This window comes from Hemitrygon akajei, chromosome 5 (genome assembly GCF_048418815.1).
Source record: "Hemitrygon akajei chromosome 5, sHemAka1.3, whole genome shotgun sequence".
Lineage (NCBI taxonomy): Eukaryota > Metazoa > Chordata > Chondrichthyes > Myliobatiformes > Dasyatidae > Hemitrygon > Hemitrygon akajei.
Genome location: NC_133128.1, coordinates 12,066,272 through 12,092,111, shown reverse-complemented (window position 1 = coordinate 12,092,111; position 25,840 = coordinate 12,066,272). Strand labels below are relative to the sequence as shown.

At 43.9% G+C, this 25,840-nt stretch overlaps 1 protein-coding gene across 4 annotated transcripts in view; it reads right to left on the bottom strand.

The window, feature by feature from the left end:
- appa (amyloid beta (A4) precursor protein a) overlaps window positions 1-25,840 on the bottom strand; it is a 197,616-nt gene that overhangs the window by 101,836 nt on the left and 69,940 nt on the right. For all 4 annotated transcript variants that reach the window (XM_073044837.1, XM_073044838.1, XM_073044836.1 and 1 more), the window contains exon 3: window positions 9,142-9,271. In XM_073044837.1, coding sequence (XP_072900938.1) covers window positions 9,142-9,271 — 130 coding nt within the window. The remainder of the gene's footprint in view (window positions 1-9,141; window positions 9,272-25,840) is intronic.

The following is a 25,840-nucleotide window of genomic DNA, read 5'->3' as shown; positions in this document are numbered from 1 at the left end:
TCTCTAACTGTTTACAATGGACTTGATACTGAGGTTGATATCTCTGCCTGCGGCCCAGTCCGACACAACTGCTGCATTGTGGGCAGAAGCCAAGGTGTAGACTGGGAATGTAGTTTTCACATCCAAGCTACATCATCCAAAAACAAACAATGCCAAACCAGCGAGAAAGTAGCACAGCAGCTGGTACTGTTGCCTCAGAGCTGCAGCAAACTGGGTTCATTTTCGAGTTCCCTCCATATGACTGCTTACGTTTTCTCAGGGGTCTGCCACATGCCAAAAATATGCTGGTTGGCATACTAATTGGCCACCGTAAAATGCTCAAGGTGAGAGTCAGGCTAGTTGATGGGGGCACTAAGGAGACACATTAATAAATGGGGATATGGAATTAATAGAGCTGGCATTGACTTGATATTCTCCAATACTGACGGAGAATGTGAACATGACTCTGGACAGAGGACACATTTTGCAGGCTTGCCCTATATTGTGTACTATTAATCAATCTGTTTCCTATGTATTTAAATACAATAATTTGTTCCAAAAAACATGGTGCTGGCTGTGAAGGAGATGCTTCTAAAACAATATTTTTTTATTTTACCTCTGAAAGCCACACTTTGTTGAGTACCTTCCCTCTATCCGCCACAAAGGGCAGGATCTCCCAGTGGCTACTCATTTCAAATCACTCGGACAAGTCTGTCCACGGCCGCATCTATTGCCACGATAAAGCTAGACTCATGTTGGAGGAGCAACATCTCCATCTGTCTGGGTAGCCTCCAACCTAATGGCATGAACACCAATTTCTGTAATAGCTGATAATCATCCCCCCTTCCTCCCACTTCTCCCTTTTCCCATTCTCTATTCTTTTTACCCTATCTTCCCTTCTCTTCTCCTCATCTACCCGTCACCACCCTCTGGTTACCCTCTTTCTTCCCTTTCTCCCATGGTCCATGCTCAACTCCTATCAGATTCCTTCTTCTTCTTCAGCCATTTACCTCTTCCACCTATCCCCTCCCAGTTTCTTACTTCATCCACCCGTCCGCCACTCACCTGCCTTTCCTGTCACCTCCTGTACCTGGTCCTCCTTCACCCCTCACCTTTTTATTTTGGCTTCTTCCCCCTTCCTTTCCAGTCCTGTTGAAGGGTCTCAGCCAAAAAATGTTGACTGTTTATTAGCCTCCACAGATGCTGTCTGACACGCTGTGCTCCTCCAGCATTTTGTGTGTGTGGCAGAGATTTCCAAGCATCTGCTCTTGTGTAAAGGCTGCAGCTCTGGTGCTTTAAGGCACCACAGATCACCCGGCACTTTGGCTATTTCTGCGGGAAACACAGCATCACGACTGGCACATCCCTTGCAGGGTACACACAGTCAGTGGGGAGACTATATGCACCACATTCACACACAGTCTTGACATCACACCTTAATAAGTAGTCACACACCAATGCAATTACGAAATTAAGAAATCAATATGACCCGAAAGCACAAAACGATGCTGGCAGAATGTGTTCAATTAATTGGATTCCCTGAAATATTTCAAAACCTTAATTATTCATGCATCCAGCTGTTAAGATGCAGTTCACATTTTGGTCATAAATTATCCTGAAAATTACACTATTTCTAAGAATTCATCTTTAGAGCTAATTTTTCTGTTTGCATCATGCCATAAAATTAAAAATGCATTTTATAATAATCTGCAAAAAAATTGTGTTAAGCAATAAAAACATTAAAATAAATGGTGCAGCTTTGATTAAAGATTTGCTTTATTTTGTCACATATACTTTGAAACATACAGTAAAATGCATTGCTTGTGTCAACAACTGACCCAGTCCGAGGATGTGCTGCGGGCATTCCGCAGTGTTGCTGTGCCTTTTTGCATGTCCACAACATAATAACCCTAACACATACATCTTTAGAAAGTGGGAAGAAACAGGAGGACCAGGAAGAAACATACAGACTCCTCACAGACAACAGCAGGAATTGAACCCCTATCTTGCAGTTGATTAAGGCAACCTAAAATTGGCCAATTGCATTTTTTACTGAAACTTATTTTAAAATATGACACAGAAGTCACTTTGCATCCAGAAAATATGGGAGGGAGCAACAGAATACAATTAAAGGAACTTCACAATGCCAATTAATATGACCCTCGGGCCTGGCTAGCTTCAAGCCAAATGCTTTTTTGCGAGCTAGCACAATAGAACATGGAAGCTCAATTTGCACTGGACAGAAAACATACTTCCACTTCGACAACCTCTTCCAGGGGACTGGCTATATTAATCTGGAACAAAAACATTCTGGGCCAAGTTAGCACACAGTTTGAGAAGATGCCAAAGAAAATCTGCAAGGATGGCATAAAATGCATGATAATACACTTCAGAAGGAATATGCTGGTGACCTAATCAAGGTCTGAATTAGTTCAAAAAAATTAGGGCCAGGAAGGTGGGAGGAGAAAAGTATCAGCTACTCTCTTGCATGAGGTTCCTGAAGTTCACCACAAGGTATACAAACAAGAGCATTTCTCCTACTGTGTGGTATCTAGGAACTCCACCATGGACAGTCCCAAGCCCGGCTGTGAAAGGAGGGTTGGGCATGGGGCTAGCGACCACATCCCATAAAAACCCGATGCTATGGAACGTCAACTGAAGCACCAAAGACCTGATCCCTAGGAGAGGAAGAATCTTTGCGTTGAAGACACAAAGTTGTGTGGTGAAAGTGGTAGCCCACAGGGCCATTTAACCTTTGGTCCAGGATTGAGGACTGCTGACGAGTTGCAGGAGGGATGATGGGTTTAAGATGATGAAGATGACGGTAGGAGGAAAGAAACAGAAAAGAGAGATCCTGGACTTTAAATGCCATTTTATTTGTACGGATGACAGAAGATTTGAGAGAAATGGTAGAATCTACAGAATTATAGTTGGTCAAAACAAAATCTTCTCATGTTGTTCACCTCCTAAATTTGAATTCTTTAAGGATACCTTTCAAACAGTTTTGGTTGTGCGTTTTTCACTGTTTTTGAAGACAGGGTGGATTTTATTATTGCCATAAAGTACAGCAATTAATGCTTATACGTGAGCTCAACATTAAATAATGACACAAGAAGGTGCAGCTCTCAATTACGACATAGGAAATGAGGTTTGCTGACAGAATGCTGCGTGCCAAATCTGATGCAGACATGATCCTTGATCTACACCTGGGTGTCTCTCCCTGTTGCTCACTCACACAATGAGTAGTGCTCCTAGCCTGGACTCCTGATACCAGACTATGACTGTGGGAGTGGCACTAAGCCTTAGGACAAAAGACTGAGTTGTGCTGGAGCTTAGTGTGCAAGTGAGCACTTGCACCTCTCAGCTCCCGCACTACTCAAGTCTTCACAGATGATTCTTTTCAAGTGGTGCAGAGGGATAAGACCATAACACATGGGAGCAGAATTAGGCCATTCAGCCATCACATCCGCTTTGCCATTTCATCACGGCTGATTTATTATCCCTCTCAAACCCAATCTTCTGCCTTCTCCCCGTAGCCTTTCACACTCTTACTAATCAAGAACCTGTCAAGCTCCGCTTTAAATATCAAGTCTATTGTCATTTAAATATTTACATGTATAGTGTCAAACGAAACAACATTTCTCCGGGTGTGAAGCACAGTGGTATACATAACACGTATGTAACACACAATAACTTAGACAAGTAAGGATAAATTCTACAGATGAATTACGTATAAATAAACAAAGTACATAAAGTAAATATTGTAGGGTACAGAACAGACTATCTGGTGACACTTTGAATGTGCTGCTGCAGGGAGTTCAGAAGCCTAATGGCCTGAGGGAAGAAACTGTTTTCATCCTGACTGTTCTTGTTTTTATGCATCAGAGTCTCCTGCCTGATGGAGAAAGTCAGAGATGGAGGGTGGGATCCTTGAAAATACTAAGGGCCCTGCGTATGCAGCGCTCTGGATAAATGTTCCTGTGATCCTCTCAGCTGTTCTCACAGTCCTTTGTAAGAACTTCTGGTCTGATGCTCGGCTGCTCCCATACCAGATGGCGATGCAACTTGTCAGGATGCTCTCAATGGTGCTCCTCCTGTAAAGTTCAGTTAAGATGAGGAGTCAACGGAAGCCTCACTTGCCTCAATCTCCTTAGGAAGTGGACACCCTGCTGTGCCTTCTTGCTTAGGGAGGTGATAGTGAGTTACCATGTGAGGTCACCTATTATGTGAACACCCATGAATCTGGTGCACTTAACCCTCTCTGTGGAGGAGCCATGTATGTGCAGAGTGGGACGGTCAATCGGCACGCTCCACAATAAAAAAAAGTTCAAAGTTCAAAATTCAAAGTAAAATTTATTATCAGAGTACATACATGTCACCACACAAAATGCCGAGGTTCTTTTTCTGCGGGCATACTTAACAAATCTATAGAACAGTAACTATAAACAGGATCTGTAAGTTGTAAACATCAGGAACTGTTAACTGTAAACAAACTGTGCAAATGCAGATAATAAATAAATAGCAATAAAAAACCAGCATGAAATAACAAGATAAAGGAGTCTGTAAATGAGTGTAGAGATCTCCTTTTATTCAAGAGCCTGATGCTTGAGGGGTAGTAACTGTCTTGAACCCGGTGATGCGATTCCTGAGACACCTGTACCTTCTACCTGATGGCAGCACCGAGAAGAGAGCATGGTCTGGGTGATGAGAATCTTTGATGATGGATGCTGCTTTTCTATGGCAACTTTTCATGTAGATGTGCTCAATGGTTGGAGGGCTTTTCCTGTGATATACTAGGCCGAATCCACCAGCTTCTGTGGGATTTTCCACTCAATCATATTTCTTTGGTCTTCGCCATATTCAGACTTATGTCCACCAGCTGCACTACTTCCTCTCTGTCCTCCGACTCATCATCGTTGATGAGGCCAATCACTGTTGTGTCATCCGCAAACTTGATGACACGGTTTGAGCTGAATCCTGTGACACAGTAATACGTCAGCAGTGTGAACAACAGTGAGCTGAGCACACAGACAGTGCTCAGTGTAATGGGACTAGACACTGATGCCCACAAGGACTGACAGTGGCCCTTCCGTTAAGAAGTCCAGGATCCAGTTACTTTGGGAGGTGTTGAGAGCCAACAAGGACAGTTTCCCCACCAGTTTCTGGGGTTTGATGGAGTTAAGTGCTGAAATGAAGACTATAAACAGCAGCCTGGCATACGAGACTCTATTTTCCAGGTGGAACAAGAAGGTAGAGGCTATGGCATTGTCAGTGAATCGATTCAAACCGTAAGTGAAATGGAAAGGGTCCAGAGTAGCTGGGAGAAAATATACTCAATAGCTTGTCCACCACCGCAATAAGTTCCACAGACTCACCAGCTTCAGGCTAAAGTAATTCCTCCTTATCTGACACCCATTGCATTCTGACGCTATGCCCCTCTGGTCCTACACTCCCCCCACAATAGGAAACATCCTCTCAATATCCACTCTAGGCTTTGCAATATTCAATAGGTTTCAATGAGATCTCCCCCACCCTTCCCCTACTACTATGCCTCTAAATTCCGGCGAGTACAGAACCAGAGCCATCAAATGCTCCTGACACATTAACCCTTTAATTCCGAGGATCATTCTTGTGAACCACCTCTGGACCCTCTGGATGCTACAGCTCTTCACTAACATTTGTGCATTCCACTACACTGAATTTGAATTTTTGTATCTCTCCGGTATGACGATCAGGGTGTAGTACTACGGTCAGGAATCTACTCCCAAGTCCTCTTGCAGGATCTCAAGGGATCCTGAAACAACTAAAGTGTAAAGCTACAAGCTCAGAGGACTGAAGCTCAAGCAGTTGCCTGTGGGATGGCAATGTAAAAAGGATAATAATCTTAAGAGTAAGTCTTAGTCAGTTCCTCCCACAACATTTATTCTTACAACCTGTTTTCCCTACCGATATGTAGCAACAAGTTCAGCTGAGTCATAAGCAATCTGTGCTCAGTGAAAAACCAGCACACTCACTTTGGAATGTAATGGAACAAATTGATGCTCTTTGGTGAGGCAGGAAAGAACTCCATATCAGAGAGTGACAGTGAGATGCAGGGGAGGAGAGAGGAAGAACAAGATTCAGTTTTATTTACCAAATGTACATCAAAATCTGTTGTATGCGTTAACAACCAACACAACCCAAGGATGTGCCCGGGACAGCCCACAAATGTCACCATGCCCTCCAGTGCCAAAATAGCAGGCTCTCAATGTTCATCAGAACAACACGAAAGACAACAAACAACACAACAGCAAAACAAATCCCATCTCTTCCTCCCAACCATGCACGCACATACAGTCCTCAAACCCGGAACAAGCCACATCCAGGCGTCCAGTGGACACTGGGCCTTTGACTTCTCCAGTGGACTTACAGACTCAGGGTTCCGGCCATAGGGCCTTGACTTCCGATTTGACTTCGGGCTTCAATCCCAGGACTCGGGGACAATGACGAATGAAGACACTGCATGAGGACCCCAAATTCCAGGCCTCACACTTCAGACTTGCCAATTTGCATACCTAGAGGGTCAATGACCCTTGTGCTCCCTGCCCTCAAGCAACTCCAGTTCCAAACCTGCTGTCAACTTGCTGGTCTGACGTCCCAACAGTCCGTCACGTCCACTTTGCTGGCTTTAGAACATGGAGCGGAGGCCTAGATTCTGGCCTGACTTCGAACTCCTCCACAACCCTGTCCCTAAACCATATTCTGACTGCTAACTCCCCTCTCTGTTCCCAAAACCATACCTATTAAACTAAAATAAAACAACTAAAACTGTTGTGTTCACAAAGAGACTAAGAACAGGAACAGGAAGTGGTCATGTGTATAAAACCCTGACAATGGAGTACTGAGATTAGTGCAATGGTAATTAAATTTACACTCAACACACACAAAATGTTGGAGGAGCTCAGCAGGCCAGGCAGCATCTACGAAAAAGAGTAAACGGTCAACACTTCAGGCTGAGATGTTATGATTTATCGTGTTTGAAAATTCAAGACATAATATTGATTTTAAGTGTTACTTTAGGTGGTACTAATATGCATGCATGTACTGTGTATGTTAATCAAAATGGCTTCTTTGTTTTGTTAAGAGTAGGAATGCTTCTTTGTGGCGGCTACTAAACAAAATCAGATGAATAAGAAGAGATATGATCAAAAGGTGAAGTTTGCTAAATTATTGCCAGGCGACCGGGTCCTTTTACGGAATTTGGGATTCCCCGGTAAGCATAAGTTGGCAGATCAATGGGCGGCCAGCCTCTATGTAATAGAGAGCCAGGTGCCGAATCTACCAGTTTACCAGGTGAAACCTGAGGATGGGAATGGGCCTATCAAGGTACTCCATCGGAATCACCTGCTGTCCCTGGATCAAGTGGTGCAGGTGGACAAGGAGCCAGAGTGGGAGGTTGCGCCTAGTACAAGGACTCTGTGAGGGCGCGGAGCAAGGGAAGAGCCCGCTGCTGAAGAGCCGGGATGGGTCCTTAACCCGGGAATAGATATCGATTCGGAAGATGACGACTCAGATGATTGGCCCTTGTTCCCATTTGCTGGCCCTCCAGTACCAGAAGAGGAGGCTCCTGGCCTTTCCCATACTGAGTTGGGTGAGAGGAGGGAAGGTGTTAATGGTCAAATGGAGAGGCAGCCAGCGTTGGGGGGAAGAGAAGGTTCCCTCCCAAACGCGAGCCAGAGGGTTCTCAGGTGAGGGGGGAGCCCCGTGAGGGAGGGGTGAGGGTCTGACAGGTAGACCTGGGGTGTCTGAGGCAGAGGGTTCGCAGGTGAAGAGGGAGCTCAGTGTGGGGGAGGGTGAGGGTCTGACAGAAGTGTCCCCCCGCGGGGTCCGAGGTGGAAGGGTTGGCAGAAGGGGTACGGAGATCTCAGAGAAGTAGGCGCCCCCTGGAGCAGTTGACCTATGTGGTGCCAGGAGAACCAAGTGTGATTTCTACTGCTCTGGGTAGTTATGTTGCTGCTTTCTGCACCTGGGTTGGGTTTTGTGTGTTGCAAGAAACCTTGGGGAACTCTGGTAATGTCATGAGGGCATGACATTTGCTGGTGGGAGCAGAATGTACAATGTACTGTGTATGTTAATCAAAATGGCTTCTTTGTTTTGTTAAGAGTTGGAATGCTTCTTTGTATGATAAGTGCTTTCTCTCGCAGTTGTTTAGCTTTAAACTTGCTGGTATCTGGGATTGTATTCATTTGTTAACCAATGGGGGAGGTTGGAGGAAAGTGATGAGGGGTTGAATGGTTCGATGGTTGAGCTCCAACGATGTGCACTAAACTGACTGAACTTTGATAAGTTGGCGCCTTTTACTTTATTTTCTTTTCCTTCATATATACTATACTTGCATAGTACTCTTTTAGTTTTAGTAAAATCTTTAAAGTGTATTCCATAACGGTATCTGGTGTGAGTTTGATATTGTGTGTGCACACATGGCATAAACTTGATTCTCACAGTACCTGCATGTACAGGAGGTGGGGTTGGTGAGTGGCTGGATCTCCTTTTCCCCTAAACATATACCAGCCTGTTGGGTGAGTGTGTACAGATACACACACACAGAGGAGTGGAACCTAGTGTGATCTTCTGCTGCTGTAGCCCATCCACTGCAAGGTTTGAAGAGTTGTGCCTTCAGAGATGCTCCTCCTCAGACCACTATTGTAATGCGTAGTTATTTGAGTTGCTGTCACCTTCCTGTCATCTTGAAGCAGCCTGGCCATTTTCCCCGACCTCTCTCAACAAATACCTTAACAAGATGTTTTCACACGTAGAACTGCCACTCACTGGATTTTTTTTTTTGCTTTTCGCACTATTCTCGCAATTCTAGAGACTGTTCTCCATGAAAATCCAAGGAGAATAGCAGTTTCTAAGATACTCAAACCACCACATCTGGCACCAGCAAACATTCCATGGCCAAAGTCACTCAGATCACATTTCTTCCCCATTCTAACGTTTGTTCTGAACAAGTCTGCATGCTATTATGCATTGAGTTGCAGCCACATGATTGGCTGATTATATATTTGTTTTAACAAGCAGGTGTACAGGTCTACCTAATAAAGTGGCCACTAGGTGTACACATGCATAATTACAAACAGTTGCATGATTATATTCAATTATGTAAACAAGAGGAGCACCTACCCAAACATCTGTAAGGAACCACGATGTGTGGGTGGCCTTTACATTGTTTACGTCCCTTCTTGCACCAATTCTGGATGGTGACAGGTTGGTTAGCCTCAACAACATTGGTGATCTGCAAGTCTGGATAAACCTAGGAGACAAAAACAAATTGAAAAGACAAGCATTAAAAAAAGCTATAGGTCTGATTCAGCTAACATTTCAGTCTCAACGTTGTTGAATCTGCAGTTTTTATTGTCATTGAATCCTTTACACCATGTTGGCATTTGACACACTTGGAAGCACCTCTGATCTTTAACTCAAATTGTTAGTGACAAGTGCTCTTTGAGCAGAATTGATTTGGTCGGCTAGATACATCTGAAAAATCAATGAACTAAAAAATATTTATTCTGAGGGAAATTATGTATTCTATTTAATTTCCTAAAAATAAAATACAATCATGTTCAGAGTGTCATAATTATGTCACTTCAGGTCACATTATAATAAGGTCACCTTAGATTCAATTTAAAAGTGAAAAAAGGTTATTTTGAAGTAATACAGTTCCAACCTAAACATCTCCAGCAGGCTTTGTACATCAAATTGGCCTATTAAATGGGGAATAGGGCGTGAGGGATAATAAATCATCCGTGATGGAGTGGCGGAGAAGACTCGAAGGGTCGAACGGTCTAATTCTGCTCCTATGCCAAACTGATCATTGTCTATCAAACAACCTAACTAATATATTCTCCTGTTCATATTCCATGTCAATATGAACCATATTTAAGTCTCATTAATTGATTTATGGTAAAGCTACATTTGTGATATAGGATTCTAAAAGGTAGCCATCATAAATATGGGTATAGGAAACTACTACAGCAAACAAACAGACTCTTTGACTTATCTAATCAGTGTCAAACCATTTAAACTGCCTAGTCCCAACAACCTGAACCTCCGGACCATAGCCTTCCATCTCCCTCCTATTCACGTGCAGTACCTACCTAAACTTCTCTTAACGTTGAATTTGAAATCAAGAAATGCGCTGGCAGCTCCGAGTGAAGAAGTTCCTCCTCCTGTTTCCTCTTAAACATGTCACTTTTAACCCATAACCTCTAGTTGTAGTCTCACCTAACCTCAGTGGAAAAAGCCTGTTTGTATATACATTCATAATTTTGTATACTTCTATCAAATCACCCCTCACTCTTGTACATTCTTAAGAATACAGTCCTAACCTATTCAATCTTCCTTATAACTCAGATCTTCCAGTCCCTGTAAATTTCCTCTGTACTCCTTCAATCTTATCTACATCTTTCCTGTAGGTAGGTGACCAAAACTGCACACAATAGGACTCTCCATCTTGCCCTGCCCTGATTTTTTTTTAAAATAATGACCGCTTTGAAATTCTATTCACAAATGGTTTGCCAGCTTAAGAGCAAGACTCAAGAGCAAACTGCTTCACCATTCAATAATGACCAATTTTTGACTAACAACTAATTCCCTGAACATTATCAGGTATGCCCAAAGCATACCTGATAATCAGTATTCAGCTGTAATGGCAGATAATTCTAAAGATAAGAAAAAAGGAAAATCCTCATTTGTACTCTGGAGTTAGAGTTGCATACAGAGAAACAGACTGTGTCAAAGCTGGCACATCTTTAGCTAACCACTCATGCTCAGACTTCAGTTCCGGGCACATTCTTAAAAATAATTCTTCATCAAAGCATGTCCAAAGTTCGAAGTAAATTTATTATCCAAGTACACATATGTCACCAAATATAACCCTGAGATTAGTTTTCTTATGGGCATACTCAGTAAATCCAAGAACCATAAAAGAATCAATGAAAGACCACACCCAACAGGACAGGCAAGCAATCAATGTGCAAATACAAAAGGGGGGGGGGGGGGAATAATAAATAAACAATAAATATCGAGAAAATGAGATGAAGAGTCCTTGAAAGTGAGTCCATAGATTGTGATGGAGCAAGTGAAATTGAGTGCAGTTGACCCTCTGGTTCAAGAGCCTCATGGCTGAGGGGTAATAATTGTTCCTGAACCAAACTACCTAGATCTTATTTTGTTTTAGATGCTGCCACCTCTTAGTCATTTAAATTCTGAAGAATACAAGTCTATTTTGTGGCAGTCCTTCCAGTTAAACGTACCATGGAAGTGTCGCGGTTAGTGTCACACTATTAGGGTTTGGGGTGTTTCTGGAGTTTGGAGTTAAACTCCAGAACTGTGTTGTAAGGAGTCTCTGTATGTCCTCCCCATGGAATTTCTCTGGGTCCTCTGGTTTCCTCCCCCATAGTCAAAGATACATTGGGTAGGTTAATTGGTCATTGTAATTATCCAGTGATTAGGTCAGGGTTTGTCAGGGGTTGTTGGGGCGGAAGGGCCTACTCTGCGTTGTATCACTAAATATTCCCCATTACTAGCCAAGAGTGGTTCAATATTTTCCGTAATTACTATTTTCCTCAGTTAAGCCCTCAGTCTGCTCACTCCTTAACCATTCCCAAATCTGCTTATGACTGTAACTTCATGTCTGTGTGAAAGGTGTTCAGCGAATCTGGATTATATGCTCTCAACAATTTATGAAATACTTTTTCTGTAGTGTCATTACTTGGATAAATTTTGTTTAGTTTTGCACTTCATGCCTAACTAAAATGGAGGAATCTAATTTGCCTAGTCCTTTGTTTTTTTTTAAAAAAAAGATGAGTACTAACAACTTTACTGCCTCTTGTAATTAACTGCATCATCCTCCATGCCAGAAATGCTTGAACGTTTTGGCTTCTGAAGCTCCCTTCATGTGATAGCAAAATCCTCAGAGGCCTGTGAGGAGCCATTTTCCCCAGCCACATTCATCAGCTGGTGTCCTTCCTGTCAGTCAACACTATGTATGCTAAATACACTCAAATCTTTCTGTGTGCTGAATACCAGCTACCAGTTTGAGATTTCAAATCAGTGCCTGAATGTTTCCGAAATCTGACTGGGATCATAGGCAGACAATGATTTAGGTTCAACACGAGTGAATCTGCAGATGCTGGAAATAAATAAAAAACACAAAATGCTGGCAGAACTCAGCAGGTCAGACAGCATCTATGGGAGGAGGTAATAACGACGTTTCGGGCTGAAACCCTTCATCAGGAGTGAAGTAACATGGGATGGTCGAGGGGGGATAAGAAGTGGGGGGAGGGATGAAGTAGAGAGCTGGGAAGTGATAGGCTGGAGGGAAATGGGCTAGGGGGAAGGTGGAGAATTATGGGAAATAAAAGAGAAAGAAAGGTAGGGCTGGGGGGAGAGATTATAGTGATGGGGGGGGGGGGGGAAAGAGAGAGAAAGAGAACCAGACTAAAATAATAGATAGGGATGGGGGTAAGGGTGGGGGGCAGGGGTATCAACAGAGGTCAGTGAGTTGGATGTTCATGCCGGCAGGTAGGAGGCTACCTAGGCGGGAGATAAGGTATTGCTCCATCGACCTGCGTGTGGCCTCATCTTGACGGTAGAGGAGGCCATGGACAGACATGTCGGAGTGGGAGTGGTAAAAAAAAATCACATACATCAAAAGAGTGAAATGAGTTGTTTGTTTTAACAATCAACATAACCCAAGGATGTGCTTAGCTTGGCGAAGTGCCTGGTTTTGCCTGTCAACTTCTATCTTGTACTCCTTTCACCTTCTCCCACTGTCTTAGTCTGGCTTCATCCCCCTTCCTTTCCAGTCCTGATGAAGGGCCTCAGCCTGAAACGTTGACTCTTTAATCCTTTCCATACAGACTGCCTGACCTGCTGAGTTCTCTCTGCAATTTGTATTTATTACCGTGGATTTGCAGAATCTCTTGTGCTAAGCATTTGCTGGGGGCAGCACACAAGTGTTGCCAGAAATTCCAGCGCCAACGGCGCACGCCCACCACGTTCGTCAGAACAGCAGCAGCAAAATAAGCCCCTTTACTGCCTCCCATGCATTCCCTCACAGACAAACTGTCTTGCAACCCCAGGACAAACCAGACCTCCAGCCTCCATTGAACTCGCAGACATCAGACTCCGACTTACGGTTTCCCAGAAAGTAACTGAGAAATACAAACGTAAAGAACTTGGCACAAAATGCAGCAGATCTGGCTACACTGTTATGAATGACTGAGACCAAAGACCATAAGGCATAGGAACAGAATTAGGCCATTCTGTCCATTGAGTCTACTCTGCCATTCCATCATGGCTGTTCTATTATCCCTATAAATCCCATTCTCCTGTCTTCTCCCCGTAACTTTTGATGCCCTCACTTATCAAGAATCTATCAACTTATACCCAATGACTTGGCCTCCACTACAGTCTATGGCAATGAATTCTACAGATTCACCACCCTCTGGGTAAAGAAATTCCTCCTCACCTCTATTATAAAGAGACATTCTTCTATTCTGATGCCATGCCCTCTCATCCTAGACTTCCCTCTACAGAAAACATCCACTCCAAACCCACTCTATCTAGGCCTTTCAATACTCAATAACTTTCTAACACGATCCCTTCTCATTTTTCTAAACTCTAGTGGGTGCAGACTCAGAACTATCTAACATTTCTCATATGTTTACCATTTTATTGCCCGGATCATTCTCGTGAACCTCCTCTGGACCCTTTCCAATGCCAGCACATCCTTTGCTTTGGACACCCACTGTTCGTCCCTCCTTCTTTCAGGGTTAGGGGTAATAGTGCAAAGGGGGAGAGTGTAGTTACTTGCCAAATTCTGGACCTGGCCGGATGCACCAAGGCTAACTAAAATACTTCTGGCAAAATTAAAAACCTTTCTTGCAGACCACATGAGCATCAAGGAGCCATCTAGAGAAACATTGCTCAATGCCAATTCAAATATTATCACTGGTGGAGTTTCTTCCTTTCCAAAATAGCTCACTTTATACACTAAACTATACCAGTGCTAAACTGTGCTCTAATTCAATCCCATCTTGGTACATTCTTCACTGTACTCCATCCCCAGCAGAGCTTTCATTGACAACTTCTCACCCACTTTAGTCCCATGAGCTCTGCATTTCTTTTAGTAAGAATGCACCCTCAGGGGTTCACTTTTTCAGGCTAAGGGACTTTTAAGCATTGGGTTCTAAATCCTCTATTTCATTTCTTTAATTGGTTCAAAGGGATTATATTTTTACATGACAACCCTTGCTTACGTACTGGCTGTGTATCGACTTAAGACAGCTAGGACGCAACATCCATGATCAACCCAAATTGGAGCCCTTTATTTATTTATTGACATACAGTGCAGAATAGACCCTTCTGGCCCTCTGAGCCATGCTGCCCATCAATCCCCAATTTAATTCTAGCCTAATGGTGGGACTAGACTACAATGACCAATTAACCTACCAACCAGTACATCTTCCAACTGTGGGAGGAATACGGAGCACCCGGAGGAAACCCACGCGGTCACGTATGTACTTCAAGAATATACAAACTCCTTATAGGCAGCAGGAGGAACTGAACCCGGGTTGCCTGTACTGTAAAGCGTTGTGCTTATCACTATGCTGCCGTGCTGTCATTCTTTCCACAAGGTAAAACATGTCATCACAAACATACTAAAACATATTATACACTAAACCCTGCTTTCTATTGATTAACCATACATGAATTCATGTCAATTGTCTATTTCCAGGAGTAGTGGTAATTACAGCAGAATCCATGACTATGGCACCCAATGCTTCACTCCCCTCAACACTGAACTGATTCCACAACCTATGAACTCACTTTCAAGGACTCTACAACTCATCTACTCAATGTTATTTATTAGGTGCTGCCCGACTTGCTGAGTTCCTCCAGCATACTGTGTGTTGCTTTGGATTTCCAGCATCTGCAGGCTTTCTTGTGGTTATTAACACAGTTTGTCTTCTTTTGTGCATTAGTTGTACGTCAGTCTTTGCCTGTGTGTAGCCTTTCATTGGTTCTATTATATTTCTTTGTTCTATTGTGAATGGATCAGCCATGATGAAATGGCAGAACAGGCTTGAAGGGCTGAATGGCCTAATTCTGCTCCTATGTCTTATGGACTGCAAGAAAATGAATCTCAGGGTAGTATATGGTGACATCATATATGTACTTTGATAATAAATTTACTTTAAGCTTTGAATCCTCTCTGCCATGGGATGGCTTACATTTGATGTCTTTAGATGGTATGTAAAGATAGGCAGGTCCTCACTGGGGTACAAATATATGAATGAGCATTCAAGAGATTAGCAGGCTGGATGGGGACTGTCCTCCTGGCTACTGCAGGACAGCAGGCATCCTCTTGCAAGTGGGAATGGGGTATTTATGTATTCATCCTGTCCAAAGCCACAATCAGGAGTTGGGTTGAAAAGAGCCGGGAGAGTTGAGCAGAGTTGCTTGCCCACTGTGTCGTGGGGCTTGCTGGCACCCACTCTGCCTGTGTCTACTTGCTCTCCTGTCACAGCTGTTTTTGTGATTCTCTCCCAAGCATTAATTTCAGATTTATAAACAGTTCTCAGAAAGAGCAACATGTTACAACTTGAGGTGTGCCTAGATCAATGACATTGTATAGCCCCAGCAGGTTGCATGTGTCAGTCATGATACAAAATCGCGTGCCACTGCAGGCAACAGCCTTTGTGGTATCCACCTTTATGTTTGTTATCCACTGCAAGTCCATACAGCCACCCTGAGAATAATGACTGAGTGAAATTTATAAAAACTAGAAATTGTGCAGATGCTGCAAAACCAGAGACCTGATGGAGTCCTTGGCTCAAAACATGGGCTGTTTACTCCCCTCCATAGATGCTGCCTGACTTGCTGAGTTCCAACAACATTTTGTTAGTGAAATGTAATCTCTTTACTTTCCATGATTGCTTCTAGCATCTGATTAATTTCAGATTACAGACATTTTGGCCAATGGAAATCCCAATGAAATACACAACACACAGTTTGGGTAGAGGTCTTAAGACAAAGAATCAAGAAAATCTTATTCCACTACACCAGGACAGATTTTAAAGCAACTGCAAGAGGTGATTAGAAAACATCAAACCAATACTCTTAACAAATCCTCACCACAATTTCAACAAGTCAACAGATTTACTATGATACAATATACTATTTTAAAGATACCCGTGCTTTGTGAAATATTTCGTGTTTATAACATCAAAACTTCTTTTACTTAGCAGAGTTTTGACGCAAAACATTGACAATCCCCTACAAAATGCTGAAGGAACTTAGCAGGTAAGTGGTATCAATGGAAAGGAATAAACAGCTGACGCTTTGGGCCGAGACTCCTCATCAGGACTGGAGAGGAAGGGGGAAGAAGCCAGAATAAGGTGGGGAGAGGGGAAGGAGTACAAGATGGCAGTTGACAGATGAGACCAGCTGAGGGGGAAGGTAGGTAGGTGGGGGAGGGTTATGAAGTGAGAACAGAGAAATCTACAGCACATTACAGGCTTTTGGCCCACAATGTTGTGCCGACCATGTAACCTACTCTAGAAACTGCCTAGAATTTCCCTACTGCATTAACCTCCATTTTTTTAAGCTCCAAGTACCTAAGAATCTCCTGAAAGTCCCTACTGTATCCGTCTCTACCACTGTTGCTTGCTGTGCTTTCCACACACCCATCACTCTCTTTGTGAAAAACTTACTTCTGACATCCCCCTTGTACCTACTTCCAAGCAACTTAAAACTATGCCCCCCTCCTGTTAGCCGGTTCAGCCCTGGGAAAAAGCCTCTGGCTATCCACACAATCAATGCCTCTCATCATCTTGTACACCTCTATCAAGTTACCTCTCATTTGACATTGCTCCAAAGGGAAAAGGCCAAGTTCACTCAACAGATTCTCATAAGGCATGCTGTCCAATCCAGGCAACATCCTTGTAAATCTCCTCTGCACACTCCCTATTGTATCCACATCTTTCCTGTAGTAAGGTGACCAGAACTGAACACAGTACTCCAAGTGGGGTCTTACATACATGTAACATTACCTCACAGCTCTTGAACTCAAAAAGCCGGGAGGTAATAGGTGGAAGAGGTAAAGTGCTGGAGAAGAAGGAATCTGATAGAGTCATAGAGAAGTACAGCACAGATTTGTTTTGTGCAAATGTCAGTTCCTGTTCATAAGCTTATAGTTTTACATCATTTTCTGTGCAGGTTAATTTGGATTTCAACTTGGTAGAAATGGTAGAAAGACACCCTTCTCCATCCACTCTTTATGTGTCTTTGAAACAGCAAAATTTGTGAGTCTTAGGCTTTCTTTATATTGGCAAATATTTAGATGTACGTTGAAGGAAATATTAAGATTGTTGTTCTTCACTATTAAGCTATTGGCATGCCCGAATTTGCTCTAGTCTACGGGATAGCTATAGAATGTTGCATGTGTGTACTAACGTGTTTAATGCTGATCGTGAGAATAATCAACAATAAAAGAAAGATGAATCCTATTTTAGGTAGGAAGTGAGAAGTGTCCAAAGTCAACCATCTTGGAAACACATGGGTATTCACCACTTCATAAGAGCAGGCAAGGGCTGAATAGTGCATCAAGTGCAGCAGTGGCTCACCTTTCAACGGAAGGTGTTCACAGATCCAACTGCACAGTCCTCACTTGCTACACCAGGCTGTGGTAATAAATTACCATGGACAATAGTTTGAGAGAGATAGTGAGAGTGGCTAGAGAAGCCAGAGTCAGACCGAATGTAGACAAGTCAGTCATCTGGAGAGTGCTGGAGAATCTGGGGAGAATAGCAAGGACAACCGGAGAAGTAGGAACAATATATTGCAGAACAGGCATGGACATACGGTATGGCAAGCACTAGTGGTCTTCAGGACACTGAGCCAGGAATCTATTGCCACTTCTGAAGAATTAGACCCAGATACAGCTGTAAATCCAGAGCCAGAACCTTGGGTTACTGGTTCCAGCACACCCAGGGAAGAGTTGGCAGGGGCCAGCAGAGCATCCATCAGATGTAGCTACTCCCCCGCACATTCTAAAGACATGTTCTGGGGCATCAGAAGGTACCGGAGGAGAGCCAATGAACCTGCTTGCACAGTCAATAGGTGGAGAGGTTTGCTTGACCATGCCAACTCTTGTTGAGTGTGATTATATTCCCAACAAAAGGGATGAAATCCCAACTCCTCAATCTGCACACGGTCATTCACATAGCTGACAAGATCCTCTCCATTTGCCTCTTCTACTGAGATTCTCCTGTTGCTTAGCAGAGACACCACCTGTGCACATAAGGTACATGAACAGTGCAATGGTCGGCAAGATGCACCTTATGCCCAAGGACTGCACCTGGGTTGGGTCATGGTGAAGTCTGCCTCAATGGTGCTCATTAGCCCACTATCAGTGCATTTAAGACTAATGCCCAGAAGAATGGGTGCCTAGTGATTTCAGAGTGTGTGAGAGTGAAGATTGAGGAGTAGTCAAAGACAGCCTCTGCAGTACTTTCTTCTTAAGGACATTCACATGCTAGACCAAGGACAGATCCTCTGAAATAATAACACCAATGAATTTAGAGTTGCTGAATCTCTCCACCTCTAATTCCCCCGAGGACTGACTCTTAGGCCTTTGGTTTCCTCCTCCTGAGTCAATAATCAGCTTCTTGATCTTGCTGACATTGATAGAAAGGTTATTGTTGCAGTACCACTCAGTCAGATTTTCAATCTCCATCATACATGCTGATTCATCAGCTCCCTTGATTCAGCCAATGACATTGGTGTTGTCAGCAAACAAGAATATGGCATTGGAGCTGTGCTTAGCATCACAATCATACTTATACAGTGAGTAGAGCAGGGGGCTAAGCACACTGCCTTGTGGTGCACCTGTGCTGATGGAGATTTTGGAGCAAGTGAGGAAATCCACGATCCAGTTGCACAAAGAGGTATTGAGGCCAAGGTCTTGAAGCTTATTGATCAGTTTTGAGAGGATGATAGCACTGAATGCTGAGCTGTTGTCAAAGAAGAGCATCCTGATGTATGGATCTTCACAGTCCAGGTATTCCAGGGTTGAGTGAAGAGCTAATGAAATAGCACCTGCTGCGGACCTGTTGTGAGAGTTAGGCAAATTGGAGTAGATCCAAGTCGCTTCTCGGCCAGGAGCTGATGTGCTTCGTCACCAACCTCTCAAAGCACTTCATCATAGTGGATGTAAGTGTTAATGGATGATAATCATTGAGGCAGGTTACCGCGTTCTTCTTAGGCATGGTATTATTGATGCTTACTTGAAGCAGGTGGATAACTCAGACTGCCGAAGTGAGAGGTTAAAGATGCAACACACACAAAATGCTGAAGGAGCTCAGTAGGTCAGGCAGTATCTGTGGAAAAGAGTAAACAGCCAATGTTTTGGGCCGAGACCCTTCATCCGGACTCTGATCCTGATGAACATCCTGATAAAGGGTCTTGATCCAAAACGTTTGATATCCTGTAATGGGATGGAGATATGTTTCTACCACAGGAGGTGTCAGGTGCTCCTTCCTTCCAGTATCCTGCAGGCCACCCGTAGACAAGCCCCATGATCAGAATCATGTGAAACCATAGGAGCCCGCAGTGGATGGCATTATGAGCAGCTGGTGCAAATCACAAGTCCTGGTTATGTGACCACTGACGCCAGGCAGACAATCTCTGAAGAGTGTTGAGAATGGCTGGGATCACCTGTCTTGTGAAGGCACCACCCAGAAGACAATGGCAAGCCACTTCTGTAGGAAAATTTGCCAAGAAGAATTACAGTCATGGAAGGACCATGATAACCCACATCATACGACACGGCACATAACAAATGAACATTACACTACAGATTTATTTATTTAAAGGTATAGCACAGAGCAAGCTCTTATAGCTCAATGAGCCATGCCGTCCAACAACCCACCTACTTTAACCCTAGCCTCACCACAGGACAGTTTACAATGAGCAATTAACCTACCAGCCCATACACCTTTGGACTGTGGGAGGACCAGGATCACTCATGTCATATGACACAGCACATGGTGATAACCCTGTGGCAAATTAGTCATGTCTTGACACCCCAAAGCCTTTCTACCATCTACAAGTCAGGAGTGTAATGGAAAACTTTCCACTTGCCTGGACAAAATCCAGCTCCAATTAATTTTATCCAGGACAAAGCAGCCTGTCTGAATGGTACACCATCAGCCACTCTAATCATTCACCCCTCAGAGCCTGCTGTGAGCATCAGCTACAGGATTCACTACACTGCAGCACCTCCCAAATCTGCTACCACTGCCACAGAGGGCAGCAGACTCTGAGGAATATCACCTGCAGATTGCCTTCCTTAGTTACGCACCATCCTAATTTGGAAATATATCGCCCATCAGCTTTGGGCCAGAATTCTGGAACGCCCAGCCCAAAAGCCCCATGGTGGTACCTCCACCAGAACTGAAGCACTTTAAATTTATAAGACTTTATAAGTGTGAGGTGGTTTATTTTGGTAGGCCAAATATGATGGCAGAATACAGCATTAATGGTAAGATTCTTGGCAGTGTGGAGGATCAGAGGGATCTTGGGGTCCGAGTCCATAGGATGCTCAAAGCAGTTGCACAGGTTGACTCTGTGGTTAAGAAGGCATATGGTGCATTGGCCTTCATCAATCGTGGGATTGAGTTTAGGAGCCGAAAGGTACTGTTGCAGCTATATAGGACCCTGGTCAGACCCTACTTGGAGTACTGTGCTCAGTTCTGGTTGCCTTACTACAGGAAGAATGTGGAAACCATAGAAAGGGTGCAGAGGAGATTTACAAGGATGTTGCCTGGACTGGGGAGCATGTCTTATGAGAATAGGTTGAGTGAACTCAGCCTTTTCTCCTTGGAGCGACGGAGGATGAGAGGTGACCTGATAGAGGTGTACAAGATAATGAGAGGCATTGATCATGTGGATAGTCAGAGGCTTTTCCCTAGGGCTGAAATGGCTAGCACGAGAGGGCATACTTTTAAGGTGCTTGGAAGTAGGTACAGGAGATGTCAGGGGTAAGTTAGTTGTTACTTCTTCCCCCACGCAGAGAGTAGTGAGTACATGGAATGGGCTACCGGTGGCGGTAGCGGAGGTGGAACGATAGGGTCTTTTAAGAGACTCCTGGATGGTTACATGGAGCTTAGAAAAATAGAGGGCTATGGGTAAAGCCTAGGTGGTTCTAAGGTAGGGACATATTCGGCACAGCTTTGTGGGCTGATGGGTCCGTATTGTGCCATATGTTTTCTATGTTTCTAAAGTGGCTGCACATCAGCTCTGTTGACATAGGCAGAGGCAGAGTCACGATGGCACTAAATTGTGACTCCTTCATGTTTATCTATGAAAACAGCTTTATTTCTACTTTTGATGTCTGTACTTTTGCCTTTCAGGGTGGATGGGGTTCTGTTGAAGACCCTGATCTGGAATTACACACAGACGTTGGTTCTTTGTGGTCATGGGACCTGCTCCCGGCTTTTCAATACCGCAAGGATGTGGCCTAGAAGGTGAGCATGCCTTTGGGGTTCCGACATTTCGCGTCCACGTTGACAGGATGATTCTAAGCTGGTGCCGCCGATTGAAGTGTCGCAGGAGAGAATGGAACACCGGATCAGCTGTTGGAAGTTTTGTACTCGGTACACTGTGCTCTCTTTCATTGGTGGGTGAGAGATTGTTGCCGATTCTTGGAAGAGAACTTGGGATAAGTAAAGCGGCGCGACAGACTTTCAACACTGTAAATCAGTGAGTTGACTTGTTATGTCTCCCCTCTCACTGTGAAAGGGGACACCTCTTTTCCCCTTTATTAGGGAGAGAGCGAGCCTGTGGCATGCCGAATTGTCGGGAGAAGAATTTTGTTGTACTGCAGATCATGGTCTTGATTGGGGGCTTTGCTATTGTACGCTTGGTGGTTGAAGGGTGCTGATGCTTTATTGCGGAAGTGGGCAAGGGTGGAGGAGGGTCATTGGTTTGCTGCTGCTTGTGCGTGGGAGGGGGAGGTGTTGTAACCACTGGTCTAGTCGATGACCCCCAATTAGTGAAAAATGTATTTTTATTTACAGAAACAGCACATACCAGACCCTTTTAGCCGCAAGAGTCTGTGCCACCAAGCTACACCCAGTTACAATTAGCCTGCTAACTGTACATCTTCGGAATGCGGGAGGAAACCAGAGCACCCGGAGAAAATCCCAAGTGGTTTACAGGGAGAATGTACAAAGTCATTAGAGATGGTGGCGGAACTGAACCCGAATCGCTTGCGCTGTAGGAGGCATACACTACTGAACTGCCCACTAGACTGAAAAGATTGTTAACCTTTTGCATTGAATGAAATATATTTAAAAAAATCATGTACAGTGAACTAGGCCACTGAAGTTAATTTTGATGCCTTTTTAAAAAATTAAAATTCCAATTATAATTTCCCAGGCACTGCAAGGCTAACCAGCACAAATAGACCCAAAGGGTAAGCTGATGAATGTCAAAGACGTGCTGAGATGATGTGATCTGGCACCTTGGCTACATTTAAGATTGTGCGTCCAGGTTAAAACTGTTAATTTGAGCTTTGAAATCTGCCCATGTACCACGTGAGTCCTCTAGGATCAATTACACAGTGGCCCAGCAGCATCTGTCAGAGTTATCTTTGCTGCAAATCCTGGAGGTCTTTTGGTTTATCATGCTATGAAAAGCAGTCACATATGAACGAGGGCGGCTCTGATTGTCTATTGCCTCTCCCTAGAAAGAAGAATTGGTAGTCCACCACATTTAACAGGGGAACCACTGACAGAACCCATGGCACGTACTGGGTGGGGCAGTGGACGACTCTCATCATCTGCAGCGGCTCATTATAACCACACAGAGTTAACTGAATCCTGAGGGACACTGCCTCCAGATTCAATCTGTGTTTGACAATGACAGAATATCGCAGAAAACCACTGGCTTCACCCAGAATCTGTGGCAGGAACCTCAGCCCAAATTACTGCCAGGGGATATCTATTCTTTGGGATGGCACTTTAGTGGAACACTATTACAGAGCCATTGACCCAGGTTCATTTACCACCGCTGTCTGTAAGAAGCTTGCATTTTCACCCCAAGACCGTGTGGGTTTCCTCTGGGTGCTAAACTTTCCTCTCACACTCTAAAGACTTGCGGGTTAGTAGATTAACTGTCCTTCATGGGAGTGTCAGGCCAGAAGAGTCTGTTACTGTGCTGCATCTCTAAATAAAATAAATAAATGGATTCTTCTTCTGAAGGGCATCGAAACGTTAGGAATCATGACCATCATGATTTAGATCGAGAACAGAACTAACAGTCAAAAGTGGGCATCCAGATAATTGTGAAGAATCGAATTCTACAACAGTCATTTATATACATAATTGTCATTATACCTGTCCAAGCATATCAACCCTGGTTCAATGAGGAATGCAGCAGGTATCATCAAATGCTCCAGGTAATAACAAATTGGATCAAAGCTCTACAACCTTGGAGCAACACACACAAAATGCTGGAGGAACTATGGAAAAGAGTACAGTTGACATTTCGGGCCAAGACCCTTCATCAGGACTGGAGCTGGAGCACACACTCATGAACGTCCACGGATAATTAAACCGATAAGGGGACAGAGGCAAATATGCTTTCCAGTTTTCATTCAGCTTTGCACCTGATCTGACTTTGGCAGTACATTCCAATCAAATTCCTCGCAACTGAAACATTTCATGCAAGGTAGCATCTTTTGCACCCTCATATCCTTCAGAAAGTCTGACAACCAGAACTGCACAATGTACTCCAGCTGTGGCCAGCCCAATATTTCATAAAGTTTACCATAACCTCTGTGCTGTTATACACTGCTCCAGCACCCTGTAGGCTTCCTTCACTACATTATCTATTTGTTGCCATCTTTAGGGACCTACAAACTTGTACACCAAAGTCCTTCAGTTTCCACTTCCTCGGGCCCTACCAATTATGCTGTGTGCCACACCTTATTAGAGCTCTCAAAGTGCATCAACTAACACTATGATTGAATTCTGTCAGCTTCTGCCTTTCCCAGTTTACCATCTGATCAACATTGTTCTACGGCCCAAGACAATCCTCATTTTCCCATCTGTAGTGCTTCCCATGCCTGTGGTTAAAACGGGACACTAACATCTTATGTAAATTAGCCAGTTGGTTGAATAACCAAAAAAAATGCAATTAGGTCAACTACTAACCTAGTTTGCACAGGAACAGGCCTTTATGCCCACAATATTGTGTCAAATTACTAGAAGACAATGCCAACAGTGTTATCAAATAGCATTTTCTATCCATTAACTTAACTCTGCCATGGACGGCTATGAAAAGAGGAGGGCCAGGCATGGGGATAGCTAACTCATCCCATAAAAACCTAGACCTACAGAAACACCAACAGAAGCTGGGAGAGGTAGGATGTTTGAAGACAGGCTATACCAGGGGACAACTTGAAAGACTGGCTCAGGATTGAGGACTCCGCCAGGCTGCAGTCAGCATCCTATGCCCCAGTACAGGCGATGGGCTTCAGTCAGTCCAGTTTAAGATGGTGCTGGTGAGATATAATGACTACTTAATGGCAGCAAACAGAACTACTAACTTATTCAATTAATTACACTCTTTATGGATGATGATCACTGCAATTAATAGCCTATAACTTCCCTTTTGGAGTTGAAGCAACTGTATGACCTGTCACTTAAACAGTGTGAAATGAAGTCTCGAGGGTGCAGGACAGTTGTGGTGTGGCATGTACAGGCCAAATCGAAGTCCAGAGCAAGGAACACTGAAAATTCGTTTCGGAGATCCGCCTTCCTAGAGCGATGTTCTGGGTCTAAACCAGCGGACGATTTTCCCTTGGTTACCACTGAATTCAATTTTAACTGGTTTTATGGTCAAATGCTATCTATACAGTACTGTGCAGAAGTCTTAGGCACATATATAGAGCTAAGAAGCCTAGATTGAAAAGGTCAGAGTGTTAAGGTTGGAGGCAAGAGGTGAGCCGATGTTCAGTTCACTGCACAGTGAGGTTTACTCACTTCTATACTGGACTGGCCTGCAACTAACAGGCTCCTGGATTCACTGAAGTAAATGGCTGTCAAGTTACAGTGGGACATCGATAGGATGCAAAACTGGGCTGAGAAATAGCAGATGGAGTTCAACCCAGATAAGTGTGAGGTAGTTCATTTTGGTAGGTCAAATATGATGGCAGAATATAGTAATAATGATAAGACTCTTGGCAGTGTGGAGGATCAGAGGGATCTTGGGGTCCAAGTCCATAGGACACTCAAAGCTGCTGCGCAGGTTGACTCAGTGGTTAAGAAGGCATATGGTGCATTGGCCTTCATCAACCGTGGGATTGAGTTCAAGAGCCGAGAGGTAATGTCACAGCTATATAGGACCCTGGTCAGACCCCATTTGGAGTACTGTGCTCAGTTCTGGTCTCCTCACTACTGGAAGGACGTGGAAACCACAGAAAGGGTGCAAAGGAGATTTTCAAGGACATTGCCTGGATTGTCGAGCATGCCTTATGAGAATAGGTTGAGTGAACTTGGCTTTTTCCCTTTGGAGCAATGGAGGATGAGCGGTGACCTGATAGAGGTGTACAAGATGATGCGAGGCATTGATCGTGTGGATAGTCAGAGGCATTTTTCCTCAGGGCTGAAATGGCTAACACAAGAGGACACAGTTTTAAGGTGCTTTTTTGACTGTACGATTTGTTCTTTTTTTGCACAATGGGTGTTTGATAGTCTTTTTTTAAAAAATGGGTTCTACTGGGCTTCTTTGTTTTGTGGCTGCTCGT